This window comes from Pelobates fuscus, chromosome 8 (genome assembly GCF_036172605.1).
Source record: "Pelobates fuscus isolate aPelFus1 chromosome 8, aPelFus1.pri, whole genome shotgun sequence".
NCBI classification, from domain to species: Eukaryota; Metazoa; Chordata; class Amphibia; order Anura; family Pelobatidae; genus Pelobates; species Pelobates fuscus.
The window spans coordinates 58,971,248-58,994,238 of record NC_086324.1 but is presented as its reverse complement, the minus strand read 5'-3'; the positions used below and the strand labels follow the sequence as shown (position 1 = coordinate 58,994,238).

General features: G+C 41.7%; 1 protein-coding gene across 2 annotated transcripts in view; it reads left to right on the top strand.

Annotated features, from left to right (window-relative positions):
• Positions 1-10,881, top strand: part of VPS8 (VPS8 subunit of CORVET complex) — a 166,978-nt gene extending 156,097 nt beyond the window's left edge. Inside the window, exons 45-47 of one of the 2 annotated variants that reach the window (XM_063429889.1) lie at positions 3,241-3,288; positions 6,740-6,820; positions 10,015-10,881. In XM_063429889.1, the coding sequence (XP_063285959.1) occupies positions 3,241-3,288; positions 6,740-6,820; positions 10,015-10,164 (279 nt within the window). In that variant the 3' untranslated portion in view covers positions 10,165-10,881. The remainder of the gene's footprint in view (positions 1-3,240; positions 3,289-6,739; positions 6,821-10,014) is intronic. The other variant, XM_063429890.1, reaches the window with a different exon arrangement.
• Positions 10,882-22,991: the final 12,110 nt, after the last annotated feature.

The following is a 22,991-nucleotide window of genomic DNA, read 5'->3' as shown; positions in this document are numbered from 1 at the left end:
TACTAATCCAAAGACGTGGCTATAAAAAATCTCAATAATAAGCCAGAAGGTTCATACAGTCACGGTTACATAGGACCCCAACGTGCAGTACGGAGGTCAACCAACCTATCTAATAGAAAGTAAAATAGTTAGCTAGATGACGGTGTATTAAAAGTCCTCTGGGGGCGGAGCCAAGCAGCGCACAGGAGCGGTCGCCATTTCCTACAGCTCCTGTGTGCACCAGCCGATAACGCGGAATATCGCCAGCATCCCGCGAGCCACAAACCTCTAGACACCGGTGCTGCATTCAGGGCACCGTCCGGAAGCGGCCGATGCCTTTCTTTTCGACGCCGGGCAAGAAAAACCGCAAACGAGGCTTTGGGGCCTACCGCGCGGCCGGCCGGACGCACGCAACGGCTGGGGAACACTTTCTCTGGGGAGACCCGGACCTGTCAGACCTGCTACCACTATACCAGGCAGACGGAGAAATGGGGAGAAAATCCCAAAAAACGCCCGCGACCACAGCAAAAACACAGCGCGACATAGGCCAGATGTGGTCAGCCTCAACACCATCAAGAGACTCACAGGAACCCTCTCCCACGAGAGACCCCACACCACAACAGTCTGAAAGTGAGTACTCACCCCAGAGCCCACACCAGGCCACCCAGGACACAGCCAGCACACCTAGACACTTGTCCACTGCCACAAAACAGGATATACAGGAGATGCTCTTAAGCCTCCAATCAAACCTCAAGAAAATGTGGGAAGCTGATCTGGCAAAACTGACCACAGAGGTACAAGCTGTTACAGCGCGCACCCAAGCCACTGAAACAGATGTTGCAGCCCTGAAACAGGACTTCCAGACACTGAGCGACAAGGTACACCAGTTGCAAAAGGTCCAACTTGACACCAACAGACAAGTGAGCACCCTAGATGACAGAGGCAGGAGGAAGAACATAAAGATAAGGGGAGTCCCAGAAACCATCCCCTTGGAGGACCTGCCGCAATATGTGAGGAGGCTGGTGGAAAATCTCATGCCTGCAAAACGAGCTAAGTACTTTACGTTTGATGGGGTATATAGAATAGCCAAATCCCCCAGGGCCCCAACTGCAGCACCCAGGGACATAATCCTCAGATGCCAAACGGTAGCCGATAAACTAGGGCTAACAGCAGCGTTACAGGGAAAAGCCCCGTACAATTTTGAAAACGGCCACATATCCTTTTTTCAAGATTTAAGCAGGGCCACCCTGCAGTGGCGTAAGAGCATGCAACCTCTCACGAGGACATTACAGGCGGAAAACGTAACCTATAGATGGGCTACCCCAAACACCCTGTGGGTCACGAAGGACGGGCAATCCTATAAGGCCACAGCCCCGACGGATGCTCCTGCACTGCTAACTACGTTGGGCCTATCCACCAACGGAACCCGCACACTCGGAACACTAGGCTCCCGATCTGAAACATCTACGCAGGAACTGAGACGGAACACGAACCCCACCACTTGAATGGGACATTCACAGTCATATATCCCCCAAGAGGGAAAGAAGGGACACCATTCAGCTGTTGCTGGAACTAATGGCCCCTCCAAAGCCGTTATTTGTTAAAGTTGATATGTATGATTTATTTCTTATTATTTTTACTTTTTGTGGCAAACTAATAGCGAAGCAACTCACTTGCTGGTTCACCATACTCACGCAAACACACGAGAGAGGCGACGAAATCTTTAAGGCCCTAGGCCTTTGATATGCACGTCAGGCATAAAACGAACCCACAGATTGCTCACACAGCAACACACCCCCCCCCCCCCCCCCCCAGGGAAAAGGGGTAGACACTAGAAGGATGTCGGAGGGACACCATGTGACATTAGACCACTGTAGCACTAGACAAGCCCCACATGGTAACCAACATCCCCACGCTATCATAGCCAAGCAGCACGACTTATTACTTGCTCCACGGACACGTAGCTTACACCGCTGTAACATATTGGAGCAACACCTCCATGACATACACAACATTACTATTCCTAGCGACTATAGACTAGCTTAACCGAGCTCCAAATAGAACCACACAGGACATGGCGGTACTATACAAACAACTAGGTCACCTCGTTATAACCACACAGTCCACCATCTCACAAAATGTGCAAACATATTGAATGCCATACCTGATGTATAACTGTTACACTCTGACTACAAAGCAATGGCAACTATGTATATCATGCTATGTTATACGCAAAATGCACCAAAAATAAAGAATTAAAAAAAAAAAAAAAAGTCCTCTGAGTGGACTTAACATATCTACTATAAGAAAGCGTAGCACCTGCGAGACCAGGTAGAGAGCATTCAAGTCAGTCAAGAATGTGTCGAAGTCCGAATCATAGAAGAGCTACAAAGTGAGAGAGTAAGCCAAGGTCAAGGGTAGCAGAGATCAAAGTAGTCCAAGTACAAACCAATATAGTATTTATTGCCCCCCATCCTAAGACCATGGGTGGATAGTTGAGGGGGACACTAAATACTTCTGTTTATTATTGTACTTGTCCCCACCATGGGAGCATGAAGGGACACTAGGATGTATCACACACTTTTTTAATTTAATAGCCCCCCACTGTCCAATCCAAGTTCTGTAATTTAAAGTCCACCCCTCCCAATGGGCCAGTGTCATGGCTTGTGGGGTGATAAAGGTGTTTGAAAATCTCCCTTATACTAATGTGGGGATAATGTTGACCCGCTAGATGCCAGTGAGCAAATATTTAAAAAAAAAAAGAATTTTCAGCTTTTTGCTGTCAAATCTGATAGGCCCATTTAACGCACGCTATTTACCTTTTAAATGGAAGTGAATCGTCGAAAGCTATATTTTCAATATAAAATATAGGCTTCGGTTTCAAAATGCAAACTGATATTTTATGACTACCGATTAGCCTTTAACTGCTGTAATTAAATCGATCCAAACTGTTAAATGGCTTAATGGAAGCTGTCAAACTAAATGCTGAACAAATGGAATTGACTTGAATTTCATAGAGGCCATAGATGGAAATACATCTAAATTCAGAAAACTTAGGAAGCCTGTGATAGGTTTTAGGAACATGGAAGCACACAAACCAAGTAATACCTTGAAGGCAAATGTAATTCAAATAATTTGGTGTTTCTGGATTATTGAAGAACTTTTAAAGAACCTTTTGTTTTTGCTGAGTATTTGTAATGACCCAGTATTGAGTGTGTTTAATATGTGCCTAAATATTTTGGATCTTTTATATTGTAACAGGTAAGAGGTGCTTCAATCCATTCATCCAGAGAGGAAACTGGCAAGAAGGTGAGATATTGGACAGTCAAGATGCCAAAGTCAAATCTAGCAGATACATATTTGATAATCAGCTGGCTGTATGTTCGATATGCTGCTAATCTGCTTTTACCTTTACCATCTCTATCATATTTACTTCTCCACCTATTTCTTCATGTGCAGTGTTAAGATTTATATATATATGTACTGCTTGTAAGTTCTGTAGCTCTTTACCATGTCGTCTGTAATTGTAGGCTGTGCAAACAGACAGAAGCATGCGTAGTGTCTTTAGGGAGAAGTTACATTCTGAAGTAGGAGATGGTCAACCTTAACCATAGAGCTGTTAGTGCACTACCGTTTCCATAATTGGCTTTCACCCAATGACTGACAGACAATTATTGAAATTGTACCTCAACTGCATCTCTATAACCAAGCTGGACATCCGTGGCCCACAAGGAACACCCAGGACAATAGTTATAGCTCCCAGCTCACGCACATGTTAAAATCACCAGTATATCCATTGTTATGTAAGCACTGCACACATGGGAATATCCTTAGGGCCTGCAGTGGTGAACCCTTGAAGACTTGAGCTTAGGACACACATGGATTAGTCCAGTTATCAGTGGCAGCAAGGATTGCTTATGACAAATTATTTTAAAATATCCCTGCCTTTGCACACATAGCTTAAATGTCACTATAGTCACCAGAGCCACTGCAGCTTGATGTAGAAGTTATAGTGTCTATAAACTGTCCCTGCAGGCTTTTCACTGTAAACACTGCCTTTTCAGAGAAAGTCAATGAAAAGGCAGTGTTTACATTGTTGTCCAGGAACACCTCTAGTGGCAGTCACTCAGGTGGCCTCTAGAGGCACTACCTAGTTGTTCAGCATCTCCACGCTTTGCAATGCATCTCTATGAGGAGTTGCTGATTGGCATAGTGTGGCGTCTTGCCATTCATGCATAATAGCCTCCCAAAACTTTCCTATGGGAAGGAATTGGAGTGACTGAGATCATAAATTTTGATCATTTCAGCTGCAGCGAACCCAGCACGATGTAGGAGAAAAGGTGAGTAAAATCACTTTTTCAATGAGACCTAAGGTGGCCAGTGACCTAAATAGTTAGTTTAACACTATAGTGTTGGGAATATACGTCTCAATGCCTATACAAACATGTAGTTTTCCATTGAACATTGTCCCATTAATCTTATTTGACAGCCTTTTGCAAAAACAGGGACATCTGAAAAGCACTCCGCTGTGATCATTATGAACAAACTTTCATGAAGCACTAGCAGTCCGGGTTTTATTGATGCCTTACTGAAAAATATTCAGTAGTTGCTCATCCTCATACTGTGGTGGCCCCTGACCACAGGATTGATCAGCACTACATATAACCATTATGTGTGGATTACGTACACAGTGAGTGTTTGGATCAAGCGTTTATAGTCTTAAAATTGCAAATGGGACATTTTCATCGGCTATAGTCGATTTCATTGCAGTATTCAGAAAATTAGATACTTGTGGCAAAACTCTCATCGGAGAAAAAGTAAACCGTTGACCGAAATAAAATATTTAGCATATATTATTTTCAATAATCCTTGTCTTCTCAAATGCAAATTATATATATATATATATATATATATATATATATATATATATATTTATAAATAAAACACACACACACACACACAAAAGCCTTTTCCCCTTCCATCAGTTTTGCATCGAATGATTCCACCTCACTGAGCTGTTCCGGAGGCTCACCTGAGACAGGATAATTACAGAGCTGCTGAAACAGCCTTTCTCTGGTCTTGTTTACTGCTCTGTCTCATCAGAAAGTGCCCTTGTTGCAGAAACCCTTCAAGGGAAAAAAAAATAAAAAATCAGGATGCTGGCAGATGTTCTGACACAAACAACTTATTCTTTATTCATATAGTAATGCAAAATATGCTCCTCATAAATATAGTGAAATATATTGCAAAGTGTGTGTGTGTGTACGTACAAGTGTGTGTGTGTGTACAATCCATTGCATTGTTCCCATTCGTCCTCTGTTTATATGGCGTGTGTCAACATGCTTTGTGCATGCATTGTGTACACTGTGCTTAAGGGGGCCCCAAAGTACCTATGATAGCAAATGTATAGGATGGGAGAAAAACCCCAGGTAGGGCAAATTAAAGAGGAGCAGAGGCTGGAGGTGAATCAAAGAAAGAAAGTAACACTCACAAAGTTCTAACGATGGCAGCGCTGAACAGAGGTGGGGTGAGTATATCTCAGTGTTTACATTGAATACACCATGTATCTTTATGATATATGATGCACTCAATGTATATGCGGTGATTTAAGGTGTTTTTTTTCTTTTCTTTTTAACATTACAGGTTCACTTTTAAAAGAACACTATAGCGTTAGGAATATAAACCTGTATTACTAATTCTATAGTGTCCTAGGTTTTTTTTCTTACCTTTTTTCAGTGTCAATGCTTCTGATAGGAAACTATGAATTCAATCATTCCTATGAGATGCAACATCACTTGACCGACTTTTACTTTATTTAGCCATTGTTTTAGGAAGACCGGCACTAGAAGTGTGTCTAACCATTTTCTACAAAACGTCAATGTTTTACATGGAAGGGTTTAAATTACAGGGCATCTGCACCCAGTCACCTGCATTGAGATCAAGACATGTTTCAGTGTTACACATTAACCAATGTATTTAATACAAATAATAGGAGAGCTGATATGTTGGTGCGACTGTTCATACCAGCATTTCCTTGTATGTTGGATTCACAGCAAGTGAACTTGATTGGCAGTAGATAAGTTGTACTTCTAGTGAGCGAGATCCATATTCAGACATTAAACATCACCAACTGTCAATGAGCGGACGTTTTTCTCTTGAAAGTGAGAATTCTGTACAATCATTTTGAGTGAAGTTACCTTGAGCATTTGACATACTGATCCAATGACTTTGTCTGGAGGTAATGTGCTGAGCATAGAGGAGGAGGGAGCAATATAGGAGACCACTGAAAGAAGGGATAGAAAATAAATGATACGTTTCCATGACAACAGGGAAAATGTTGAATGTTGTTTTAAGTGGAGCCCGCGCTCAGGTTGATAGTGCAAATAGTTCAGAAAAAGTAATTACACGCTGGATTTTCACAGCTGGTGACAGGGAGATAGGAGGACTACCCAGATTCTATCCAGACCATGTGTAAAAGGGGTATAAATCAGCAACACAGACACGATTTGCAAAAAATAAAACATTGCACCCAGCAACTTTATAAAGACTGGAAATCTGTTGTCTGGGTCCATCACATAGAACTGCCTAATGACCAACAATGATCAACAGTCAACTTCATTTTACAGGATAGGCAACTAAATAGTTAATACAACAATAACTGAAGCATAGAGGCACATAATCATGAACATATATTAACTGAAAAATATATTGCGTTTTATGTGCGTTTTAAGTGAACAAAAATTGCATTTTTCTTTTTCAGGCAATCTCGGAGTCCGTCCTTGATCCACAGCAACTGCAGGCTTTCGACCAATTTTGCCGTCTCTACAAAGGAACCTCAAGGGTATAGTAACACATATTTATCGGTTTACCTTGATCTAAAACCTGCTTATATGTCCATATATTCTAAACAGTCTGTCAGCTTATAAACAAAAGCTTTATTTGTTATAAAGACTGTATTGTGTGATATCCAACCATTAACGCTGAACTTCTTTGTAATGTTTTGAAGACTGTGAACTTAAAAGCATAATTATTAAGGGGGGGAGGGGGGGGCAGGAGCAAAATAGACATATATTTTTTTTATTTCAGTGAAATATCATACAGTTTGGTAAAGAAATTCCGCACAAACAAGTTCCAGCACTTTATTGCATGAGTGATCAGACGAGTTTTCGACTGACCCACCAGCTTTCCCTAGTTTCAAAACAAGACAGTGCACTTTTTAGTCAATAATCCCTATATATAATAATAATAATAAATTGTGATTTTTATAGCGCTTTTCTCCCTGTGAGACTCAAAGCACTTTACAATTTTACAAACGTTAAGACAAAAAGTTAGGAGTTTCTGAAGGTCAGCTGAGCAGGCTGAATGCCCGATGAAAGAGGTGGGTCTTTAGCTTTTTTTTTTTTTAAAGTCTGTAAGGACGGTGCCTCTCTGATTGTGCAGGTAAAGAGTTCCAGAAGGTGGGGGCAGCGTGGCTGAATGCCCTGGAACCTGAGTCTCTTTTATTCTTGGCACTGACAGGAGGGATTTTCTGGCTGACTGAAGTGAACGGGATGGAATGTAGTGTGTCTTTCAGGTACTGTGGGCCCTAATTCTTTAAGGCTTTGAAGGTTAGCAGGCCAATTTTAAAATATGTACAAAGGATCAGCACTAATATACTAGACTTTACAGAGATAAATAAAAGGCAGCACACCTGAAAAATAGGGCTCCCTCACAGGCCCTATAGAGTAGGCAAAGCAAAAAAAAGGTGGAGGGGGAGGCGGCGCCACAGGTGAAAAAAAAAACTGATTATTAACTATACAAGCATATATACAGACACTACATAAGAGAGAATACATATAAGATAAAAAAAAACAAAAAGAGTTCGAAATCTAGATGATGAATAATAATCAGAAGTCCAAAAAGTAAGTCCATAGAGTCTATGCCTGATAAATGCAGGAACAAGTCCAAATAAAACCTTGTATAAGAAGTCAATCACAATCTTGTCAGGAGAAGTATTCCTCCGTAAGGTATGGGCATGGGACAGTTCAAGTGGAAATATCGGCTGACGACAAGAATAGGAATTAGAAAGCATATTGTTTGTAAAAAGGATTTACAACGGCTGGCAAATGTTCCAGCTCATGAAAATTATCCTGGACTGTTATGTTATAGCAGTTCCATATAATAACATGTGCAGTTGAAGTAGAGTTGTCTTGTGATATATGTTTTCACGCCTTAATGTCCATTTATTATATGGCAACCTACATCTATTGTATCGCCATGCTTATCTCAGTGAAGACATCCAGTTTCTCGTCCAGGCACGGGTGACTAGGGGTTCTAAAACAGTTTGGCAGATTACTCTGGGTGGGTGCCAAAACATTAGTAACAGTACTGTAGAGCAGCTGTAGTGGTTATGGTGTGTGTGTAGTATTCCTTTAATAATAATAATTAATACGTAGATTAATAGATAGAGACATCCAGTTGCAGGATAAAGACATGTGAAATGCTACAGTTAATTTCACACCCCATACATACATATTTGTTAAATATAGGGGATAAGTAAATACCGTATATTATTATAAAAGTCCAATTTAAGCTTAGGGTTTATGTTCTTTTGGGAAAGGGATCTGTAAGTGTTATCTTTACCAGTCCAATAGCATGGTGTAGGAACTTGAGAAATAGACTGGGGTGTAGGAATTGGTGTAGCTTTTAAGATTATATATATATATATAAAGATAAGAAACACACATAGTGATAATATATCATTTGCCTCTAGTAAAAATCAAGCTTGACAACGGCCTCTGTGGAAGGCCGAAACGTTGCAAATTCAGTTCTCAATAAATCTGCCTCTTTGAAGAAACCTTGAGTGCCTGGACCTACTTTCTACTATTATCCAGTAAAAAGCATGGCTTAATATATGCTCTCTATGTGGAGCTGAGATTTTCTTTGATGTCAATGAATCATAGAGGCTAGCATGGGCTAGGGATTAGACAGCTGTACCCTGCGATTTAATGACGCGGACCTCTTATTAGAAGATGATGCGGCCCTCCTTTGTCTTCAGCTTCATAACAACACTCCTCCTACTTTACAACTAACGGTTTCAACAGTGACCTTTTAATAAATACTCAAAATTAAGTCCTGCGCTCAAACTCCCACTACTTCTAGATGGCAGCAATGACTATAGTATACATCAACCCCAATACATACAATAAAAAAAACAAAGGAAAATGTTACCTTACCTGTACACTAGCCCAAATCCCTGTACAGATTTAAATAAATGGAGGTTTTTAATTCCAATGGCCATTGGAATGGAACTAAACACCTCCATATATATAAATATGCACATGGATTTGGAATAGTGTGCAAGTAACTTATTTTTTTCTTTCTCATTGTAATTCAATTTGTGTGTGATAACTACGCAGACAAGCTAAAAAATCTGCACATACATATTGAGAGCTGAATGAGCTAGTTCTAGCCGATTGATGGTTAAATGTGACACAGTGAACTACATTTCCTATGATGCTCAGGCATCGAGGCTAGTAGTTCTCAGAAATCTTCTCTTGGTCTCTTTTTTTTATTTTTTTGCCGTTAATATTAGACAAGGGAAACCTCTAATTTCATGGGAGGGGAGCGAATAGAGCTTGCAGGAATGTGTGACATTCTTTCTTATTCCTGTGAATTGAAGCCTACAGGTCGCCAACTTGAAATTTAGCTCATTTCCCTTTGTGCATTTTATATACTTCATAAAAAGGTATAAAAATCTACAGACTGAAGTGTGAATAAGGAAAAAAGCTCTGTGTTTTACACAATTGTGTCTCGCTGTGCAGAAAATATATTCATCTAATTGTAGCTAAGGATTATCCGCGGGATCGAAAAAAGGTTTGTTTTTGGATTTTTTTTTCTTTTGTCTTTAGGGTTTTTTTTTTTCTTTGTCGTCAGCTGTAAAGAAAGTGCTCCATCAAAATGAATCTATAAATATATATTTTTGCATGTACAGTTTAAAAGACCATTTGTTCGCTAGACAAAGATCACAATTTTTTCCCTCTCTCTCTCTTGCAGTTGGCTTTATTGAGTGAGCTTTGTCGCTCTCAAAGCCCCGAAAAATCTAGGGGCTACAATCCATCTCACGGAGGCCCCACCTCAAGCAGCGTTTTCCAGAATGAGAATTTCCAGCTGCACCTCGCTCCCCCTCCCATCGTTGATGACTGAAGCGTGGTTAAAATCCTTTTCTCAGTTGTGTTCCTGTCATGGGTTAAATTTTGCCCATTTCAATGTAACAGGTGTATTTGTACGGAATCAAACATCCTACTAAATTGTTTAGCTTGGAAACGTGATCGGATACAATACAGGCTCAGAAATACATGATGTAAATGCAGATTTTTTTTTACATACTTGTGCATTAGGAAATGACATGCAAAGGACATTTGGTGAGAGATTCATGGTGTATATAAAATAAGTGTTTTGAGAGGGGAGAGGAGGTTGGAGCCCAGAGATTTTCCAAAAATATGTTGATGATCTTCAAATCGTTTAAATGTCTATAGGCAGAAAAAAGTAACTTACTGCAAAATGTTTAACATGTTTCACTGATGGCTATACATGCCAATGATTGGGAGGTGAGCTTTCAAGATGATCAGCCAGGCTCAAAATGTGCAAAGCATGATGGGAAATTCCCCTTGCAAGCATCTGCCCTGCAATGGTTTGCCACCTACACCGTCCGTCTAGTTGAATTGAACTAATACTATAATAACTTAATCCAAAATTAATAAAGTATACCAAATGCAGCTTTATTTACATTAAAGGTCTAATGAAAGGACAAACAGGACCCGTTTTTTTTTTTTTTTTGTTACTTATTGTGGTTATTTTGGGAGGGGATCTAGAATATACTACAAAACTTTTGTTGCGGTGAAATGAATGAGCAGCTACCATAATTCTGTCCTAATTCTTCTAAGACTTCTTATAGTGCACAGCTGACTCTGGAGCAAAAAAAGAAGAACACTGATCTATATATAATATATCTTATAATATGCTTCTCAAACCATAGCTGCACTGTCACATTTAGGGGTTTTTGCGCTTTCGGTGGGTATAATCAAACAATTAACGTCTTGCACTCCCACCCAGGCTCTGAAGAAGTTTGGTAATTGCGACACAATCAAGAAACTTTCATTGATTCTTTTTGAGTGTATTTTTTCTGGGTGCATGCATTATTAAATTGTGTTTGTCATGCACTATTTAGATAAAAAGAACTATGTCGTACAGGTTAAAAGCCTTGCAGTCACATAGATAAAATGTTATTGCTTAAAGGGAACCTGTCATGATGTAATGAACGTTAGCTCTTTTAAAAGAGCTTAAAATTCAATCTGTATATATTGTGCTAGCAGTATTGATAACAAATGTATAGATTTGGAGAAAAGAAAACTATTTAAAAATTGATCTTCTTCCCATCTCACTCTCAATTCCTAAACAGACACTGAATGCTGAGCAATTAAGAGCCAGGGAGAGCAGAAGAGACCTCCTACAGGATATCCTTCTGCCCTCCACCCATACCATCCACTGTGTATGTGCTTTCTAGTGGGTATAAGAATAAAGTAGCGTGATGTCACTCCGTTCAGACACCAGCAAGCATGCAACAAAGCATCATGGAGGAGGTTTTCCTTACTTGGGGAAGTGTCCCCAAGCAGGGCAAATCAACTAGAGGAGGAGCACAGGTGAACCGAAAGTGTAACCCCCACCTCTTTAATGAGATTGCAGCGTGACTGTTTCCCTTTAACCCCTTAAGGACCAAATTTCTGGAATAAAATGGAATCATGACATGTCATACATGTCATGTGTCCTTAAGGGGTTAAAGGAGCACTTCACTCGAAAAATATGAATTAAAAAATCACTATAACCCCAATAAAAACATGCAGGTTTTCATTGGAAATATATCTAAAATCAGATTGCAAAAGCTGCAGATTTTCTGTTTGCAGCTTTTGTAAGTCCTCCCTTTTTTCCCCAGCACAGACTTTCACAGATCAATCAAGGCTTTACACTAGGATGTCTGATTGTGGACCGAGTGTGAAAGGTGAGGAGAGAGCAGAGTATATGCAGAAGCCAGGGAAGCAGAGAAGGATGCCGGGGATACCAAGATGTAATGAGTATTAAAGGGACACTATAGTCACCAGAACAACTACAGCTTATTGAATTTGTTCTGGCGAGTAGAATCATTACCTTCAGGCTTTTTTGCTGTAAACACTGTCTTTTCAGAGAAAATGCAGTGTTTACATTACAGCCTAGTGATAACTTCACTGGTCACTCAGCCACTCAGATGGCTGTTAGAGATCCTTCCTGGGTCATGGCTGCCTAAAATGCATCCAAACATTCAGTATCTCCTCCCTCTGCATGCAGACACTGAACTTTCCTCATAGAGATTCATTGTTTCAATTCATCTCTATGAGGAGATGCTGATTGGCCAGGGCTGTATTTGAATTGTGCTGGCTCTGCCCCTGATCTGCCTCCTTGTCAGTCTCAGCCAATCCTATGGGGAAGCATTGTGGTTGGATCCGGCCACCACTTCTGATGATGTCAGAGGTCAGAGAAAGTTCACAGTTAGAGGCAGCAGCTTCAGACTTGAATACACGTAAGATTTTACTATCTTTAGGGAGGCAAAAGAGCCACGGGGGCTAGATATTGGTTTTAACACTATAGGGTCAGGAATACATGTTTGTGTTCAGGACCCTATAGTGCTTCTTACAAGCACAAGCTCACTATGAGTTGGGGTAGGAAGTCGCAGACACGTTACTTCCGTTAGCTTGGTAGAGCTGACTTCAGAGCAAGAGAACCCACCAGGCTGTTTGATCAAGAGCCGGAGAGATGTTTCTTAATCTATTTATTAAAGTGCCGATTTCTCAATAAAATAGACGCTGTTATAAGGTATCTAGAAAATGGAGCTACCGAAGACTCTTATTCAGTGTTAAACCATTCAAAAGCAGTTTAACACTGCACAGAGGGACCATAAACATTTCAAATTCATGAAGTGGTCACTGTGCCTAGAGAGCGTCTTTTCAACATTAAAGTAAATAAATGTTTTAATCTGTACATATATACATTTATTGACATTTTTGTGAAAACAATAATAGTTTTCTTCTAAATGTGAATTGTCACTAATTCTTAATGAATTTCACCTTTTAGCCTAAAATGTTAGAAGTCTGCTAGGTTTTCAGTTTGGTTGCTGTGAACTGATTCCTTAAAGGGACACTATAGTCACCTGAACAACTTCAGCTTAATGAAGCAGTTTTGGTGTATAGAACATGCCCCTGCAGCCTCACTGCTCAATCCTCTGCCATTTAGGAGTTAAATCCCTTTGTTTATGAACCCTAGTCACACCTCCCTGCATGTGACTTGCACAGCCTTCCATAAACACTTCCTGTATAGAGAGCCCTATTTAGGCTTTCTTTATTGCAAGTTCTGTTTAATTAAGATTTTCTTATCCCCTGCTATGTTAATAGCTTGCTAGACCCTACAAGAGCCTTCTGTATGTGATTAAAGTTCAATTTAGAGATTGAGATACAATTATTTAAGGTAAATTACATCTGTTTGAAAGTGAAACCAGTTTTTTTTTTCATGCAGGCTCTGTCAATCATAGCCAGGGGAGGTGTGGCTAGGTCTGCATAAACAGAAACAAAGTGATTTAACTCCTAAATGACAGTGAATTGAGCAGTGAAATTGCAGGGGAATGATCTATACACTAAAACTGCTTTATTTAGCTAAAGTAATTTAGGTGACTATAGTGTTCCTTTAAATGGTTATCTTCAATCTTGGCTCTAACCACACGAAGAGTGGGGGAAAAGATCCCATAGCCACAGCTCTTCTAGCAACTGGGTGATTTTATTGAACAGCTTTTGAGTTTACAACGGAAAATTCTCCAATAGACGGAAAAGAATAAAATAACCAGGGGTATAACACATTGGGCCTCTGGAAAACCGTTGCCAGGAGGTCCCCCACCATCCTTCAAAAAGGAGTCACCTCTGGGCAGGACAACCACATGTGCAGATATGTTCCACATTTGCCCCAAAATCTCCAGCAAATGTCTGAAGGTGTTTTGCCCAACCTAAAAGTATTTTATAAATCTGTTCTTAGGAGGTAACATAAATTGATATCCTGGCAGCTGCCTCTGAGATATTGATCATGTAACTCCATCCAGATCCTCTCCGAGGCCTTACTCCCATTGATTTATATAGCTCATAGGGCTTTACACAGTGGAGCAGGAACAAATATGGTTGTAAATATGTGAGCCAAGCAGAAGTCTTCGAAACGAGTACAGTCCAAGTTAGAAGCCCCTATTCTGAAAGGGGGGAAATTAATTTTTTGAGTATAATAGAAAAAAAAAGTCTGCGCAGGTAAGGGATGGTTATTCTGTAAGTCTTGGAAGCTAATTACTGATGAACCTCTCCACAAGTGTATGTATCATTGGAATCTGTCTTCCTCTAAATTTGTACTATCCCATGGACGAATACCTGGAGGAAAAGCCCTATTTCTTGAAAACAGAGTAAGAGGGGAAGGACAGTGAAGTGAGTATAGTGGGCCTAAATGTCTGGAGGAGTGTTCACTGAGATATGTCCAACCACATATAGGATGTGGGAAGATCAAAATCTATTAAGTTTGATTCAAGATCTGTCACAATTTGGGCCAGTTGTGTTGCGTAATAATACATTAAAAGGTTGAGTAAACCTAATCCTCCCCCCAATTTTTGGTCTGTATAGCATATTTAATGAAAGGAGATGTGGTTTGTTGCCCTCTAAATCTCTTCTAATAACAATGACCAGGAGATCCTAGAAGAGAAATAACCTCTGGATAATATAAATTTTTATACAATGGATTCTGCCAATTCACAAGATTGGTCTCTCGCCCCAGGACTCCAGGTCCCTTCTAAGAGTGCTAAATAACAGAGAGTAATTGGCTGTATATAGTAATTTGTTAACTGAATTCCTAAATATTTAAAAATGTATTTAAACTGAATGCTATAAAATGACCAAATCTAGTTGTTTATATAGCCCTAGCCAGGCTTCCCTGTGACTTGCACAGTTTTCCTAAACTTTACTAAAACTTTACCTAGATATTTTAAGTTCCTGTCTTGTGCAGTCTGTTTAATCTAGAACTTTTTATCTCCTGTTCTGTTAATAGCCTCCTGTGTGTGATTACATTTTAATTTACAGAGCAGGAGATCAAAATTCTAAAGTAAGTTAGCATCTTATTTAAAATTAAAGGACCATTATAGGCACCAAGACAACTTCAGCACAATGAAGTAGTCTGGGTGCCAGGTCCATCTAGGATTAACACTTTCTGCTGTAAACATAGCAGTTTCAGAGAAACTGCTATGTTTACATATGGGTTAATCCAGCCTCTAGTGGCTGTCTCATTGACAGCCGCTAGAGGCGCTTCTGCGCTTCTCACTGTGATTTTCACAGTGAGAAGATGCTAGCGTCCAAAGGAAAGCATTGAGAATGCTTTCCTATGGACTGGCTGAATGTGTGCGCGGTTCTTGCCGCGCATGCGCTTTCAGCCGATGACATCAGAAGAGGCAGAAGAGTCCCAGCGCCGAGGGAGCCTGGCGCTGGAAAAAAGGTAAGGGATTAACCTCAGCGCAGCGAGAGTGGGACCCTGAGGGTGGGGGCACCCTCAGGGCACTATAGTGCCAGGAAAATTAGTTTGTTTTCCTGGCACTATAGTGGTCCTTTAAGCCATTGTTTTCGTGCAGGCTGTGTCAGCCACATCCAGGGAAGGTGTGGCTAGGAATGCATAAAGAGAAACAAAAGTTATTTAACTCCTAAATGGTAGTGAACTGAGCAATGAGACTGCAGTGGCATGATCTATAAACCAAAACTTCTTAATTAAGCTAAAGATGTTTTGATTTCTGAAGTATACATGAAGTCAAGAAATTGGAGCATTGAAATAGCCAGGGTATAGCAGGCATTGTCTACAGTAGCATCTAAAATGATAAACCTCCCCTCTAGATTTAAATCTTGTTTGTGTATGACTGGGGCAGTTGATTTATTAAGTAATAAAGCGTGAGTCTGAATGATATGGGGCCGAAATGCATGTGTCTATCCATCTTGTCTTAAATGTAGAGGTGGAAGTTTTCTTTCCAGTGGGTTTCTTGGGGAAATACCACCTGCAGGGTGTGTTGATGGAGTTGGGGCAGGATTAGCTTACATTTGATGGAGGTATTGAGGCCATTGAGCCATGTTTCAGGATAATAGTTTAACCCCATGATATGAGACTGGTATTGACATTGGTCTTGGAAGAGTGAGAAACTAGCCTGGGTTAGTAGAATAAGTTGTTAGAGGAGATTGTGAGATGTAACTTTGCCTACTCATCATGTCCCAGCCAGTGGGGAGAGCAAGAAGGTGATAATAGGCCAATTGACCCCCATGCTTTTTAATAATAAAAGCAATGGTAGAGCACATACTAACAATTAACATGAATGAAAAATAGCAAAACTTTAAGTTTTTAAACTATGTTTGTAACCCTGGCAAGTGGGGCATATTCAAGTCATCAATAAGGCTCGAGGGCCGCCAGTCCATGTTTTAGATTGCGTTTTAGGATCCGTATATCGGATCATTCAGATGAAATCGAGGGTGGTGAGCAGATCCTGTGTAGCAACAGGAGACTCGAGCAAATAAATTTTAGTTTTCCAGGGAATTGGAGCTGAAATTTAATTCACTGCACAGATTGCACTAACAAATATCTGAAGTCCCACTGGGACTCCTGATAGGCCAGATCCTGTTTGGCTCTGGTAGCCTTGAGTTCTGTGCAAAGGCACCTCGAGTGCCATAGGTTGCTGACGTCTAGTCTAGAGTATCATTATTCCTCTCACACAGCACAAATATAGCAGGGATTGGCACACAAGGACCGTAAAAATGCAGATTTATTATCCAGACAGTCTTTGTGTTCCTGATCCATCTGTACTCGTGTTGATTCTTCAATGAGTCAACCAATGTAGAGGTAAGTTGCAACATGGTCACTTACCTTTAAGTAAATGTATAAATATAATTTGATACATCTACAAATATACGGGGAAAAAGAGAGATATACAGTATCTCACAAAAGTGAGTACACCCCTCACATTTTTGTAAATATTTTATTATATCTTTTCATGTGACAACACTGAAGAAATGACACTGCTACAATGTAAAGTAGTAAGTGTACTGCCTGTATAACAGTGTAAATTTGCTGTCCCCTCAAAATAACTCAACACACAGCCATGAATGTCTAAACCGTTGGCAACAAAAGTAAGCACACCCCTAAGTGGAAACTGTTTTTCCTCCTCTCTTGATCTTCTGTCGGTTCTACCCCCCGTTCTACAGTTATATAAAGAAAGAGGAAGTACTTAGCTTGTCTTCTTTTTCGTTCTTTTTAAAGCCGGTTGTATGCAGTTAATTTTCTAGGCGTCCTTTAACTCTTGAGGCATCCTGGGGTGCTGATCCTGTTCGCGCTCACACTGATCGGACCGGTAAGTCTGTACCCTCTCCCACGAACTCACGGACTCACAATCGCAATCGGTCTGTTTGCTGTCTGTCAGCACTCTATTCGCTCTCCTGCACCGGACTCGACCTGTTTTCTTGCGACTCCCACGACCCTTACAAACGGAGCACCTTGCTTCTATCGCTGCCACAGAACGCTGCGTTAATCCTCCATTACGAGTTCAGCCTCCCCGCCTCAGGATGCGTGCGTACCACCGCCCACTTCTACGTCATCACGCAAACCGCCCCCATTTTATTTGTTTCATGATGTGGAGTTTTGTCTGTGGCACCAAAACAAATAATTTTTAGTTGATGGTTAGGGGACGATTACTAAATGTTGATTTTATTCACAGATCAAGTGAGAAGTGACCAATAGTGGGGAAAAAGCAAAAACCGTAAAAAATAAATAAATCTATATTTATATATTAAATTTTTTACTGTTCCTCTTTCCTTCAATTGGTTACTTCTCACCTGATCTGGAGAGTAATTGGCTGGAAAGTGTGCCTACTAGCGTACTGTAAAATATATATTGATTGGGCAATTTTCTCACCCTTATGGTTTGTCCAAAATATTTTCACGAAACGATTGCATGAGCAAAATTTATCGCAACTGAAATTCCACAGACAAATCAAAAAATTTTTCACACATCTAATACTTACATAAAGCTTTCTTCCTCCATATCAGTGTGACATCTACCCAATAAAATATGTAAATCAGCTGTGATGTATACAATTGCAGGCAATTTAGCTAGCACAATGCATGGATAATATGTTCTTTTTAAAGCACTAACGTCATTTTCCATGACCGTACACTTTTAAGTGTATTCATGATAATTAGGACTGATAAGAAACAAAGTATAGAATGTGATTACAATCTTAAATTATACATTTAATCACAATAATTTGATCCATTAATTACCACAAATTGCACAGCACAATTAAACATGTTGAGCCATTCCTATTAATAATACATGCTATCAGGACTGAAAATGTAATGTCCTATGTTCCTAGTCGTGCCTAAAAGTTACTTGCCACTGCAAACCTGGAGGGTCCATGGCACACTCACTACAGGGTAACAGTATCTATTCATCAAGGCTGGAGTTTCAGTAGAAAGTGAGTGGAAATGCTCTAGAACAGTGGTTCCCAAACCAGTCCTCAAGACCCACCAACAGTCCAGGTTTTGTCAGTATCTCCATTGGAATAAAAACTGAAATACATAAATCTTGGACTGTTGGTGGACCATGAAGACTGCTCTAGAACATTTGCTCAGTCCAAAGGTGGCCAAAAACTGTTGTAAACTCAAGTAATCCTTTGCAAGCCTTAATGAAATTGTATTTCTATATATGATTCTAGACTTTTAATACAGATAATGAAATAAAAATACAGGGGGAAACAAACATGGATGCAAAGTGCCCCTAGATGTGCTGCTTAGTGAATCTGATCAATCTGAGCAATTCATTCTGATCTATGTGGACTGATGGCTTAATATTTTTATTTTAAATTCTTTATTTTTTCAGTGCAAGGCGGAAACGTTCAGCATTTCACATGTGAGTTATTGAACAAGCAGGATCACATTAGATTCTTGCACCTTTTTTTGGGGGGGGGGGTAAAAACGTGTTTGTGTAGGTCCTGACAGCTGATGAGTCGCCCTTAGGGTGTTGGGTGTTCAGGTGTGGTGTACCCTTGCCGTCAAGTGCATGGATTTTCAATACGCTGAGGGTTGTAGTCAGGGGGTCCCGTGGTTGGAGTGGTCAGCTTGTGTATATGTGTTGACGTGTGAGGTGGTTGTGGTGAATACATGTTGTGCTGGCCTAGATGTTGTGTATCCCGTTTAGGGATAATCTAAGGTCTGGTGGTCGTGAGGTGTCCAGTCACACTATGTATTGGGTTTGGTTACTCCTTGCCGAGGGAGTAGCGGAGGGGGGAAGGTGTGTGTGGAGGTTCAGGGTTGCCCTAGGGTCTGTGCATGGTGGTAGATTAACGCTCCCCATTTTGAGGAGGTTCGTCATTACTGGGTCCCCAACCTTAGCTGTTGTGCCTGGTGGCTGGCGGGAAGGGAAAGATAGGGATAACATTAGGGTAAACATTATCAGTTGAGAGCCATTTTTAAAGTCCCGGACAGTCAGTCCCATGAGGTTAGGGCCGGCAAGTCGGACAAGTGTGTCTCCGGTCTGGTAACTAGTGCTTCATATCGGGTTGTCCTTTGAGCTCGGTCCTGGTACTGCCGCTCCCGCATTTGCAGACCTCGGGACGAAGGATGGTGTGTGTGCCGGGTCCCAGGTGGAGGTGGGGGTGGGCGCTCTCGCTGGTGTGTTGTCCGGCAAGTGCTCTAGGCCCAGGGCCGTCAGGAACGGTGTTGTGTCTTCCACCGAGGTGAGTGTGTGTAGGCTGCCATTTCGGGTCACTGTCAGGGATCCATTCATTCCCCACCTGTAGCTCATGTTGGCTGAGCGAAGTATGCTGGTTACAGGAGTGAGCGTTTTACGCCACAGGAGGGTTGCCTTTGTAAGGTCCTGATAGAATGTCAGGGAGGCTTCTTCGAATTGTAGGGGTGTTTTTCCCTTAATTGCCGACATTATTTGTATTTTGTCGTGGCTTGTGGCACATCGGAGAATGACGTCTCTCGGCGCCGTGGTTGATGCCCCCGTGGGCCCTGGTAAGCGGTAAATACCTTCTATGTTTAGTTTTTTGGCCACCGCGTGGGACAGGATGGAGGTCAGCAATCGTCTGACATAGTGGGGTAGTTCATCATCTGTGACTGTCGTCGGGATGCCCCGTACTTTAATATTGGTGCGGCGTTGGCGGTCTTCCATGGCCGTGATTTGTGCAGTGATGGCTCTCTGATGGGACCAGACCTGTTGCACCGTGTTCTGGAGCTCTGTCATCTGCGTTTGGACATCTGCTATGTCTCTCTCCGAGGCCTGTACCCGGTCTGTGATGGCCTTCATGTCAGTTTTAATAGGAGCGAGTTCGTTCGCTAGTACTTTATGAAAATCTGACAATAGGACCTTCAGGTCATGTCTGGTCGTCGGTGTGCAGTTGTTGGGAGTTGCGGGCGCCATCGGGTGAGTGGTTACCGATTGTTCAGCCCCTGTTTGCTCGTTTGGGTGAGTGAGGGCATTAGGCCGCGGGGTAGTGACCGGCCGCGGAGCCTCTGTAAGAGCGGGTTGGGGTTGTGCTGGCCGCTGGAACATAGTCCCGATATCCCTGTTTTGAATCGCCGTCGTCTTCTGCAAGCGGCGGCCCATGGCTGGCATGTGGATCGGGTTGTCGGGCAAGGTTTGAGGGTAGTTGTCGTTCACTTGCCTCGTGAGTAGCGTCTCCAGGCCCGAGAGGGACAACGCGGGGTAGGCCCCGGTTTTCCGCTTACGTCTTGGCTGGGTCTTTTGTTGAAAAAAGGGCATCTATCGCCTCGGGAGTCGTTGCTCGTTGTAGCTGGTAGCTTTTGGGGTCAGGATGGGCTCTCAATTTTGGATTATTTGCGATTTTGCAAGTTTGTGTGGAGGAGCTCACAAGCATGGCGTCCGTGCAGGCTGACGGTCAAGCTCCGCCCCTGATGGCTTATTATAAAGCCCTACACAGCTAGGATTATTTTTTTTTGTCAATCTTTGACAAGCCACTGAATGAATACAGTACAGATGTATGAAAAGATATTTCGAAATAATGGATAAGGACACAACATAGCTTAATAATAGGACACATCTTCTGGAACTGGAACTGGAGTTTTTTTTCCTATTTTTAATTCTAATAAGTAAAAGTACAATAGTAGCTTTAACAGGATGCTACCTGTATCTGTGTGGAGCATAGTGGCGTTAATATAGGTCACTTAAGGCAAGTAGCATACGATGCTTCTAGGTAATTTAAGAATAATTAAAAGGTCAAAGCCTCATCGTAGGCTATAGAAGCCAAAAAACCCTCATAAAATTTGGCAGTATAAAATCCCAAATGACTAATATGTAAGTGGGGGGAGGGGGGGTTAGTTAGCTGATATGTCAGGTACAGTAAGAGCTATCCGCCGAATAATAGTAGAGTGAAGCGGGGTGTACCACAGAACATTGCATACTTGCAAAATTTCTCTAACAGGGACCATAAGAAATGATAAGAAATGCAAAAACATGTCTAGAAGAACATAAACAAAATAACAAGGCATTAAACTGCCAAGGGTGTCACGAGAGAGTCATGACATTTGGGCTGAGGATGCATCTCTCCGGTAGGCTGCAGGTACAAACAGTCAGCCCCTTTCAGGGTCTCATTTCGCAGATGTTGACGGAGGTGTAGTGGTTGGTGGCTCCGCTGTACTAGTTGAGAGCCCAAGTGTCGCTATCTCCGACGCCTCTCCAACTGTCAATGCACCAGTGTCCTTAGGGATGGTAAGGCAGCGAGGAGTACCCCATCTATACGGCATGTTGTGTTCAGTGACTTCTTTTGTCAACGGTCTCAGAGACTATCTCCAGTCCATTGTGACTTCGGAGAGATCCGTAAAAAAGGTCAGGGAGTGTTCCTCGAATTTGAGTGGTGTTTGGTTACGTACCACGGCCATGAAAGCCTTTAAGTCTTGATTATATAAACTCGTTTGGGCCTGGAGTGCCAGTAGATGAGTCCGGAATGCGGTACCAGTCATCTATCAACATGGCTTTTCTTGTTTGGCAGAGAACAGCACCGTGAGCAGCCTGCAAAATATGTGAGGGAGTTCAGCAGCATCCATGGTGTCAGACAGGCCCCTTATTTTGATATTTTTCCATCTCCGCTTGTCTTCTAGAGACGCCATGCGGACTTGGGATAGCACCTGCGAGCATTGCAGTGTAGAAAGCTGCTCTTTCAAACAGGTAATTCGGGTCTCGTGTGCTACTTTATGCCGAGACCCTGCTAATCTCCTGGCGAAACTGGCTGATGTCGGCCACTGTGTTACGGAGTAGCTTGTCCATAAGGCTCTGTAGCGTGTCTTCCGTTACCGTAGGTTTCTCTGGGGCTTTAGGTGGTGAGATTGTTGCCCTGCTGTCTATAGGGTTTGCCTCTCCTGTCAGGGATTCGCTGGAGGTTCGTGAGGGCCCATCAGACACCAGCGCCATCATAGACCTCAGTGTGGTTTGCGGTCTCCACAGCAGATCGCCATTATTGGCCATTGTTAGAGGCCTATCAGGTTTGTATTTCTTGTTCCAACGCCCCATGACTTTAGGTACGTGTTAGTAAGAATTTAAAGTTGAGCAAAGTTAGCTTTTCTGAGTTTTTTTGAGCAAGTTTTAGACGATTTTGTTCAGAATAGTTGCGACTGATTTTGCTCAGAATAGTTGCAAGTTTTAGACGATTTTGCTCTGAATAGTTGCAAATGATCAGTATGACCACCAGCTCCCCCTCCCCCCCAGCAGGAGTTTATGGTATCCCATGCTTACACTGAGTTATTCACTGAAGTGAGAATTGTTGAGAATTCAATATGAATTTCAAATGTGAGGCCAATATTGATGAGCTGGAAATTTGACATTTGAAGTGAATCATGAACTGGTAGGAGCCATACTGCAGCTGCTATCAGTTTATATACATT